Source organism: Hypomesus nipponensis, chromosome 27, assembly GCF_054491055.1.
Source record: "Hypomesus nipponensis isolate SF chromosome 27, ASM5449105v1, whole genome shotgun sequence".
In the NCBI taxonomy this organism is placed as follows: domain Eukaryota; kingdom Metazoa; phylum Chordata; class Actinopteri; order Osmeriformes; family Osmeridae; genus Hypomesus; species Hypomesus nipponensis.
Genome location: NC_140387.1, coordinates 4,333,674 through 4,344,262, shown reverse-complemented (window position 1 = coordinate 4,344,262; position 10,589 = coordinate 4,333,674). Strand labels below are relative to the sequence as shown.

At 47.8% G+C, this 10,589-nt stretch overlaps 1 protein-coding gene across 3 annotated transcripts; it reads left to right on the top strand.

The window, feature by feature from the left end:
• The first annotated feature begins 205 nt into the window (after positions 1 to 205).
• Positions 206 to 10,300, top strand: LOC146220488 (disabled homolog 2-like). Of its 3 annotated transcripts, none has more exons than XM_084694142.1 (14): positions 206 to 456; positions 4,414 to 4,553; positions 4,981 to 5,079; positions 5,221 to 5,352; positions 5,444 to 5,527; positions 5,801 to 5,827; positions 5,909 to 5,959; positions 6,460 to 6,522; positions 7,133 to 7,747; positions 8,363 to 8,495; positions 8,587 to 9,219; positions 9,391 to 9,569; positions 9,674 to 9,760; positions 9,869 to 10,300. In XM_084694142.1, exons 1-13 carry the CDS (start codon positions 432 to 434, stop codon positions 9,743 to 9,745), a joined length of 2,253 nt encoding a protein of 750 aa, XP_084550268.1. In that variant the 5' UTR covers positions 206 to 431; the 3' UTR covers positions 9,746 to 9,760; positions 9,869 to 10,300. The 3 variants fall into 3 exon arrangements, with proteins under 3 accessions (XP_084550268.1, XP_084550266.1, XP_084550267.1); XM_084694140.1 differs by lacking the exon at positions 206 to 456 and adding an exon at positions 4,013 to 4,179; XM_084694141.1 differs by lacking the exons at positions 206 to 456; positions 5,801 to 5,827 and adding an exon at positions 4,013 to 4,179.
• Positions 10,301 to 10,589: the final 289 nt, after the last annotated feature.

Genomic DNA, 10,589 nt, shown 5'->3' with positions numbered 1-10,589 from the left:
AGTCCAAATATATTAGCGCTTCCAGTGTAACGTTATGGTTTGTCGAAGGTTCAGAACAACAACAAACTTGACTGAACTGTAATGTAGAATCGACAAGTCATTTTTCCACATACTAGGAAACATTGGTTGTTGGTCTCTCAGTCAGGGCCTCCCACAGTCAAGGCCTTCCTGCTACACCTCCTGCAACCCAGGGGAGTGAGGGGTTAAATTTGGGAGGCAGCATTTGGACCTCTGTGCGGTGGGGGAGTCTCCTGTCCACGAAATCGCGGCACGCTCCGGGGCAAATCGTAGCGAAAACATTCCACATGATTCCATAACGAATTTAAATGCAAGATTTAAAGTTAAATTGTTATTGTGCCAGAACTAGTGCCAGCATTAGTGCAAACCCGAGAGACATTGAGCTGCTTCAAGACAACGTTTAAATATGAGGTATGCAGTCAAGAGCGCTTTATAACGGTAAGTAGCCGATTGCAAATTCCTTTACATCCAAACCATTGACCAAAATAATCGGTATAGTTTAGGCACTTTGTCATCGAATTAGTCACTTTGTCATCGAATGTGTTTATTGTTTGTTCAATAAATTAGGCATTTCACTTCTTCTAAGTTATTCACCCAAACCAATTCAAGCTACTGATTTTTCCACCAATTCCAGCTGTGCGCACGTCACTTAGGTAATTGTGGGAGGCCGCTATGTTTCTCAAGTGTTCTCACCGAGAAGCCTTTTTGTGAAAGTTAAACTTGGACCTAATTAAGTAGGCCATGGTGATCTACATATTTAGATAGCCTTTTATTGTGTAGGCTTTGTTTTAAAATGATATTTGCCCCTTAAGTTAAATGGTATTGGTGTAGCCTATACTCTGTAAAAAAAAATATATATTGACGAAAATGCTTATGTTGATCAATAGTTCAAGCCTTGCGCACCAGGGGGAATTAAGCTCGGTTTACACGTAAAAAAACTGCTTTCGAATCCACAGTTTCTGTAAAAATATTTCACCATGTAACAAACACTGACTTGAGTCATCCGTTGATTTCCTCCAGATGTGCTGAAGTTAACTTTTCCTGACCATGCACCGCCCAGTATTGTAACATTCTGTGTTTGCAGTTATTCTGCTGATACAGCATATATCACGATACTTTTCACAAATTGTTTGCAATGGGCTTCATTCATAGTGTCACTTACGACACGGGATGTGTCAAATTGCCGGTGAAATATGACCCGTCGAAAATGGATAGTTTACCCACAGTCTGTAACTCACCTAGTGGTCATTTGAAATCTTTTATTTTTCATATAGGCCTACCTCTACATTTCTATTCCTCTGCGGTATATAGAGCATTCTCTTCTGTTGAGAGGTTGGTTAACATGTAATCCTTATTAACAGGAATGGCCGATGGACTGTTTACTACATTTGCTTACACAACTTTTCAATAGGGAAGTTCTTGGGGCACTTTTTTGGTTTCATTGCTAGTTACTGAACAACCAGGATCATGTGTTACTGCATATGACCCACCTGCTTTTTTTTTTCTTTCTTCTTCTCCCTTCACTATCGCTAATGGCTATGCCCTTTCTCACCTACTGCACAACACGCACAAACACAGGATGTGATTCGATCAGTCTAGATGCTGTTGACAAGCCATTGCTTTGTTTTATTTGGCTATAATTCAGATACTATGAGCTTTAATGGTTTCCTGTGTGTTGACCACCGTACAAGACAGGCAGAATAACCAAGAGGAGATCTTATAAAAAAGAAATGCTCTAGGGACTGTTGGCTGCCTGTCCACACTCGCCTTTGACCATTTTACCATCCAACTGCCGTTGCTAATGCTGGGGACACACTATACGATTTTTAAAAATCTTATAAGATTTTCAATCTGTGAGAGACCACAAACATGAGGACAAAAAAATCCTAGATTTAGCCATTTTGCTCAGACAGTGTGTGGTCACTCTTAACACACCTCACACCAAGGGAACATCTGATCAAATCTGCGGAACCATCAAGATAATCGGGACATATGTTACCTTGGATTGTCGGAAGGGCCAAAATCGGCCCGATTATCCTGTGGTGTGTCCCCAGCATTATATCTTAATATACACCAGATATGTTATTTCTAGCAATAAAGCTGCAGTGTGTGTTGTTATGAACCAACGTAGTTTAATTAGACTACATTTTGCCAGTCATGGAAACCTGTTAACCAACATGGTTTCAGAGTGTAGGTTACTTCCCCCCCAAAAAAAGTGCAGTTGCACAATCAGTAATCCATAGAGATCTTCGTGCTGGCACAACCCTGATAAACTGTCTGGCCTCTAACTCTGTCATCTGTTATCTTGTGTTCTGCCACTGTTTGTCTTAATGGATGGTCCAATGGCGCGGTTCAGAGACTGAGTGTTTGTATAGGCAGAACGAAACGATGTGTGATTAGACAACCCTGGATGAGATATTTGATGGTGGACAGTATATTACCTGACCTGAGAGAACCAGCATATTCTCCACAGTTGACATGATTGTGTACTGCCTGTTTTGAGTGACCCCCCCCCCCCCCCCCCTTAGTGTTTCCTGTTATAGCTCAATTTGAATGTGATTAACAGTCATCAGAGGGCACAGAGTTGAACTGTGTGTTTAGTTTACCAGGTTGCCGTCCCCGGACAATTGTGCCGGTCGCCAGTTGTTTTGATATTCATCGTATGTGCTGTTTCGTTGATCTTTGTTTTTTGAGTTTTTCGAGGCCACAGCTGTGGTCCTGCTGGGTTCGCTTGCGTGATGTGGCCATGTTTTGTCCTATATGTTGAACTGGATGCTCATCACGGGATCTCCAGGTGCTTAGGGACAACTGGCTAGGGTAAGATTAACTTTGTTTAATAGCTTAACCTTTGGCCGCTCCCAACCTTGGTTCTGCTGTGTCGTGGATTCCTGCCACTTTCCACGGAGACTGGCGGAGCATCGAGAGTGTCCCTGAAGGTACTGTTTCTGTTCTTTTGGAGAATGAATGGCTCGGTTGTTTTCGTCGTTGGGTTGACCGAATGGCAGACTTGACTTTTTTGGGGGGTCATATGTGAGGTCAGATGTTATTGGTTCCATGGTGTTTACCGAGTTACTTTGGGTTGTGGCCCCACTGCCTGTTCGACGTAGACACGACTCGAAACTGCAGTCTTTTTTTTGTGGAAAAGGTTTTGTTGTAGCCTGTATAGCTCCTGTCAGTGTGAAATCCATGTGTTCCTGTGGCACAGCTGAGAAGATTGTCTCAGGAGACATTCATTCACAGGGCTACTCCTATCACAGAGGACTGTGTGGTCTCCTGAGCATGAACTTTGAGAGATGGATCAGTGTTCAATAACAATTATCTGTCATTTACTGGAAGGACACTGGGCAGCTGGGTGGTCTGAAGTTATCCCCCCCCTCCCTCCCTCCTTCAGATGTAGAGATGGCATATGTGACTGGGAGGGTCACATGACTGAGACAGCCTGGTTAGAAACAGGCAGTTCCCGTATAGGGTTGGTAAAACAGTTGGTTGAACAGCCCCCCCCCCCCCCTCAGGTGTTCTCTAAAGTAATATTCAAATGAAATATTTTTAAATGGTTTGAACATCCCATCTCCTACGTGGACCTAAAGACTGCAAGAGGACTGTGTGTGTGTCGGAGTCTGAGAACATTGAATCCACACGGCGAGGTCTTTTAGCCGTGTGTGCTGGTACGGACTGGGGTCCTAATCCTATGTTTCTGCAACGTTCACAAAAATCTCTCCAAGCTGCCGTTTGCAGGGCCGTCATGAGCTGGGTGGACGAGTGCCTTGGAGGTGGTGCGAACCCTTTCCGCGACGTTTCCGTGGCGGAGGCAACTTTTGAAGATGAATTGGTGCTCGATTCTAACGCCGTTTCTCCCCGTCATCTCTTTCTCCTCTCCTGTCACCGTTTCAGACCCGGAACCGAGCATGTGCGAGTGCTAATCCTCTCCGCTGAGTTGACCCCCCCCCCCCTGCTGCCTGTCACGTGAGACTGCCCCCTGCCCCCCTCCCCCTTGCAGCCCCTCCCCCTCCACCATGTCTGCAGAAGTGGAAAACGGCGTGTCCGTCCCGGCAGAGGGCGGAAGCCCCCCTGCGCCTGCCGGCACCCCGCCCCCGACCGGCACCCCCACCTCGCCTGCCACGGGGGGCACCAAAACCCCCTTCAAGAAGGAGAAGAAGAAAGGTAAGACCGCGCGGGCGTCACACTCCACGCGCACAGGCCGCCGCCGTTTTTGGAATCCTTCGCGCGGGCGCAACGCGTACATTTCAAGTCACACGACGAATGACAAACCCCTCAACCTCAGACAAAGTGCCTCGGCTCAGCCACTCGGTTACACCCATGCCTCCCCTTTCAAACCCAAAGTGAATAAAAGCACTCTGACCCACCACCTCTTCCCTACCCGTGTCTCCTGTCCAGCACCGGAGAAAAACGACGAGTACCTGCTGGCCAGGTTTCAGGGGGACGGTGTGAGGTACAAGGCCAAGCTGATCGGCATCGATGACGTCCCGGAAGCCAGAGGGGACAAGATGAGCCAGGACTCCATGATGAAACTCAAGGTACGTGTCGTTGGCGGGTTGGCCCGTGAGTGACTGCTTTAACACACGTGGTGTTGACTGCGCTCTCCTGCGCTCGCGCTCATCCACATCGCTCGGGTCGTTCCTCTTGGTCAGGGGTGTCCAAATCCGGTCCTCGAGGGCCGCTGTCCCGCATGTCTTAGATGTTTCCCTGATCCTGCAAACCTGATAGGAATAGGCGACATAGGCAGCCGCCTAGGGCGGCATGAAGAGGGGGGGCGGCAAATTCCCAAGTGCATCCATTAATTAACCCTCCTGCACCACCAGCAGAGGGCGCCGAGTCATGTATCCGTGGGGGGGGGGGGGGGGGTATGGGTGCTGGTGATAAATCTTGCCTCGGGCGCCAAATGCTAGGACGGCACTGAGCTGATGTGTGTGTGTGTGTGTGTGTGTGTGTGATTCTCTCCAGGGCATGGCAGTAGCTGCTCGTTCCCAGGGCAAGCACAAGCAGAGGATCTGGGTCAACATTTCCATGTCGGGCATAAAGATCATCGATGAGAAAACAGGAGTAAGCCTTTTTCTGGCCAAATGGGTCGGAGAATTATATAGCCTTTAGCAACACGGGTTAAAGATGCAGTCCTGAGGTCTTCAACTATCCTTTTTTTTTCTGGATGCCATGAAATCGGAACATGTGTCCTTCCTCCACCAGGTGATAGAACACGAGCACGTGGTGAATAAGATCTCCTTCATCGCTCGAGACGTCACCGACAACAGGGCGTTTGGATACGTTTGCGGTGCCGAAGGACAGCACCAGTTCTTCGCCATCAAGACGGGCCAACAGGTAAACGCCCACGTGCACAGGAAGCCGCACGGTGGGGGACCAGAAGACCCTCGCAGGACTAACCGCTGCCCACTTCTGTTCTCTGTCCTAGGCCGAGCCCCTGGTCATTGACCTGAAGGACCTCTTCCAGGTCATCTTCAACACCAGGAAGAAGGAGGCGGAAGCCACACAGAAGGTGATTTGGGAAGTGGTGGGGGCCAGCTGTGTGTTGCTAAGCCTCTATTGCTCCTTGTAGTGCTCAGGACAATAATACCCATTGTAACTTGTGTGAGCTGGAGTGTGGAAGACAGTACGTCTTTATATTATGAAATGGGCCTCGAGGTCGCCCCCTGGTGCTCCTCAGTGGTAGTGCACCTGAAGCTGAGCCTTCAAGGCGACTGCTACATTATGCATTGTTCAGGATAGCATGTGAAATGCTGTTCACCAGTCAAAATTTCCGTTTCAACAGGGTGAAGGCAATAATGCAGTAGTTGAGGTAAGTATTTGTAGACACTTTACAAAAACGGTTTTGGTCATGGTTAAACTTTATTTGACCCCTTGGCTATAATGTTTTCAGAACGGCAGTGGTTCCTTGCTCAGTACTGACAGCCAGACGAACGCAGCCAAAGTAAGTGTTCCTGATCACTAAAGTATATCATATGGATATGAAAAGTCTTAGCACGACTCTAATATCAAACCTAGAAGTTGAACGTGAACTTTGTTGACCACCTCGTCTCGAGAGAAACGTGTCCACAAACATGGGCGTTCCGATCCCAGGCGATGCATGATTGGTGCTCTCAAACCTGTCCAGTATATGGGCACGGTCGCACTGTCACACAATCGAAAGACGACTTAAAGATCATCGGATTGATATCAACACACCAAACAGTCATGGACATGGTCATTTCAGTGTCTTCTTCGTTTTTGACTATGACCTCTCTCTCTCTCTCTCTCTGTCTCTCTGTCTCTCTCTCTGTGTCTCTCTCTGTCTCTCTCTCTCTCTCTCTGTGTCTCTGTCTCTCTCTCTCTCTCTCTGTCTCTGTCTTTCTGTCTCTCTCTCTCTCTCTCTCTGTCTCTCTCTCTCTGTCTGTCTCTCTGTCTCTCTCTCTCTCTCTGTCTCTCGTTCAGCCGGTGGAGCAGCTGGACTTGTTCGGGGACATGTCCACCCCTCCGGACCTGCACTCCCCCACAGTAAGTGTCCAGCTGAGCGTCTCTGTCGGCTTCCTCTGTCTCAGGAGGCAGGACGTGCGACACACAGAGGAGCGTTGTGACCCATGAGGTGGCGATCCGGTAGAACAGGGTTTTGGTTCGAAACAGGGATTTTCGGATTGTTTTATCTGTGGCGGTGAGAACTCTCAGGTGTGGATCTTGACACTCCTTGGTGTCAGGTGTGCCATTGTTCCAAGAAAAGCTGGCAGGGTGTAGCCTATTGTCAAGGAAGCCTTGCATTAGGGTATAAAGTCTCTTTTTTTAAACCACTGTTATGACTTCCCTTCCTGCATCACTTCACCGGCTCATTACATGTGTCAATCATTGCACACGTCATTTAATAGGAATCTCAAACTCAACTCAACTAAATTGTACAATGATAGTATCGTTACAATCACTTTTTTGGATTTGAACGCTCTAAATTTGAGTTTGGGAATCCTGGTTCAATGTCCTGTGTTCAATGATCCATCCTGTTTCCTCATAAATCATGACTTTTCTCCCATGTCAAATGATTCATTGTGTTCCATTTTGAACAGAACTGATTATTGTATCTCTCCTCTTCTTCTCCACCTCCTCCTCTCTTGGTAACCAGGAGACTAATGACATTCTGTTGCTGGATTTGTCTGCTGAATTTGACAGCAATCAGAACTGTATCAAGGGGAATCCCTTTGTCAGTGGTCCTAACCCTTGGGCCGCCCCCCAGACAGAAAACCCCTTCTCCTCCACGTTTGGCTTCTTTCCAACCCCAGACACTGACCCTTTCAGAGATGATCCTCTTTCCAACCCCCCCACCCAATCAGCACCGCTCGATTCTCTGATCTCACCCAAACCCTCCAATCACAGCCAAGAAACCCTCTCTCACCTCGTTAACAAGCAGCTGGTGAAGGGCGGTCTGAACGGAGACTCTGACCAGTTCGGTCAGCAGTTGAATTGCCTGTCCAACAAGACCTTGATCCTAGCGCTCAGTAACGGCCAGTGGCCACTAGGGGGCATGAGGCCACAGGAGGACAGGATTGCTGTGGAGGAAAACTGCAATTTTGGACTGGTCCCCTCAACCCAAAACCCTTTCCTCGGGGGGGCTGTGAAAAGCACAGACCCGCCTAACGATGCGACCCCGCCGCCCCCCGGGTCTCGCGGCAAGGATTCGGTTGTTATCAGCCCGCCTCCACAGAGCAATAAGGCCGGACGAGGTCGAAGAAGCACCAAGGTGAACACTCCAGACGAGCCTTGTGATGTTGCATGCCTGGGAATGAGTGGATTCCGTTTGCACAGCATCCCCCCCAAGCCTTGATTGGTTTGCTTAACCGTCTCCCTTTCCTCGCACTGGGATCTTTTGTAGTGTGGTTTTGACTGGGTTGCCACTGACCAGTCATAGGCTCGTATTTGAGGAAGATTGACGCTTGCAGGATGACTGTGTGTGTGTGTGTGTGTGGTGGTTATTTTCACAAACTAGTCTGGATTTCTATACAGCATAACTACACTGGTGCACTTCCGCCTGTCTAACCCTGCTTGTCATCAGTTTATCACCCCTATCTAACTTTGTTCTGTTTGCCATCACAATGATGCATTTTTTATCTAACATTCATGCTTCAGTAAATAAGGTAAGTAATCCCATTGAGTCTTTGTCAGACGTACAAGATTTGTGTATGTATATATATATATATATATATATATATACTAAGATATCTAGGATCTATTTAAATGTTTTATCGCTATCCTCTCCCTTCCTTTTGAATAATAGGAAGGGAGCTCTAATAGTATCTAATAGATTATAGCAGAGGTATAATATGATCCATGCTTAAATTTGACCCTTCATGAACAGTCTCCTGCCAACAACCTTTTTGGGACGGACCTTTTTGCCTCTCCCAGTCAGCCTGAAACCCCAGGTGACCCGTCGGATCTCTTCAACAGCCCCCCAGTCAACGCCAACACCAGCAACTCCATAGCAGCACTAGGCGAGACCAAACCCATTGCTACATATAATGAGCCTGCCGCGTCCAACCCATTGGGTAACATTCTAACTCATTCTAATATACTGTCTTGTAGGCAATCTGAACCTGGGTCAACCTACAGCCCCATCACCTTGGGGGGCCCCTGCCCCTATGTTCTCAATGCCAGGAGGGATGCCTCAAGTACCACTCCCAGGTCCCCAGGCCCGCTTCCCCCAGCCATCAGCCTTTGGGGCCCTGCCTATACCACCTCAAGCCTGGGGCCAGCCTGGGCAAGCCTGTTTTGGAGCTCCCCCTGTCACCCAGCCCCAAGCCTGGGGCCAGCCTCCACCTGCAGTCCACATGGGTGCTCCAGGTTGGGGCCAGCCCCCTATGGTCAACCCCTTCCAGCCCGGCCCTTTCCCCATGATGGGCGGGCAGCAGGGGCCCCCGAGGCCCCCGCCCCGGCCCCCTGTCAAGGAAGCTCCCCCCAAGGTGGAGAACAGTGCCTTCACAGCCCTGGACCCCCTTGGAGAGAGGGAAAAGAAGAGCGGGAAGGACATGTTCAAGGACTTCCAGCTGGCCAAGCCCCCCGCCATCCCCGCCCGGAAGGGGGAGGCCCCGGGGCCGACGCCGAGCACCAATGGGGACGGAGCATTCGCCCAGTACTTTTCAAGCAAGGTGGGGCTGCCTCAGGACGTCGCGGATCACGACGACTTTGACATCAACCAACTGTCACCTGCCAGCAACGGTAAAGTCCCAACGACACAACAACAAAAAAATTAAATAAAAGTATTTGAGTAAATATCAGTGGGGGTTGTAAAGTTCAGCTGTTTTTTTTTTTTTTTTTACTTGTGGTGAGATATTATTGGGATCCTGTAATGTAATCATTCCGTCCTCCATTTTGTTCCTCCCACTTAAGATGCTCCAAAGCCTGCCCCACGGCAGGCTGCTCCCATGGCTCCCTCTGCTGCCCCTGTTCCAACCACCAACCTGGGCCTCCTGGATTCAGCATTCTCCCCAACTCCAGCCTCAGGGAACAATAACTTTGATGATGCATTCGGGCCTCCCAACCTCTTTGGAGCACCTCCTCTGACTATGGTATGCACACACCAAACCACATATCGGAGTGCTCCACGTTCTGAATCTTTTTTTGAAGTAAATATTTTCTTAAAACCCTCCCTTTCTGTTCTTGAAACTAACAGGCGGCTCCTGTGAGCCAAATGTCTGGCACTTCAGATCCCTTTGCGGACCCCTTTGGAAACCCTTTTGCCTAAATGTAGCCATACCACGTGAGTCGTGGACTTCCAAATGCCTTCTGATTCACAGTTATGAGGAGACACATGTTCAATGTTGGTCTGAGGGATGAGATATTTAAAAATAAATCTGTCTCTCAACAGATTTAGTGTGCACCCAAGAAGAAGCCGAGATCTAAAACAGCTAATGGTCACAATCACCTGCAAGGGGCTCCTACAACCAGCACAAGACAATCCAGATGATCTAAAACTTTCAACCCTCATCTGTCAACTTCTCAACTGCCTTCTAATGTTAACCTACTTAGGAGAACATACTTTATTCTATTGCTTCCCTGCCTTCACTCATTCTTGATATTTTGTGTTCTACCCAATCAATACTTTCCAGACTTTTTTTGTAAATCCAAATTAAATGTAAAGAGGGGGAAAATAAATGTAAAAAAACAAAAAAATGTTAACACTTTTCTAAGAAATGTATGTCCTCCTGATTTAGCTTAATAAATTTAAAAGGGATCAAATTGGAATTGATGAAATGTTGGAGATATTGACACTTGTATTAAACGGAAAATAATGAAATTATTCCAATGTTGTTCTGGTTTTCTCTAAATATTGCACTTCGAAGGAAAATCGTTTGGGTCTCGATGGAGCCATTTCATCCACAAAGACGCTTCATTAATGTGATCACCCGTGAATTCGTTCATGTCCCTCTCTTTCATGGATGTACGAAAGTTAACTCGTTAAAAGGACACTTGTGAGAGATTGTTTTAATAATCAGAAATAATGACGCACCAATTATGCTATGACTCTTGGCGGCAGATGGGTGTTCACCAACATAGCCGCTACCAAACTATCAGTTTATGGAAGTGTG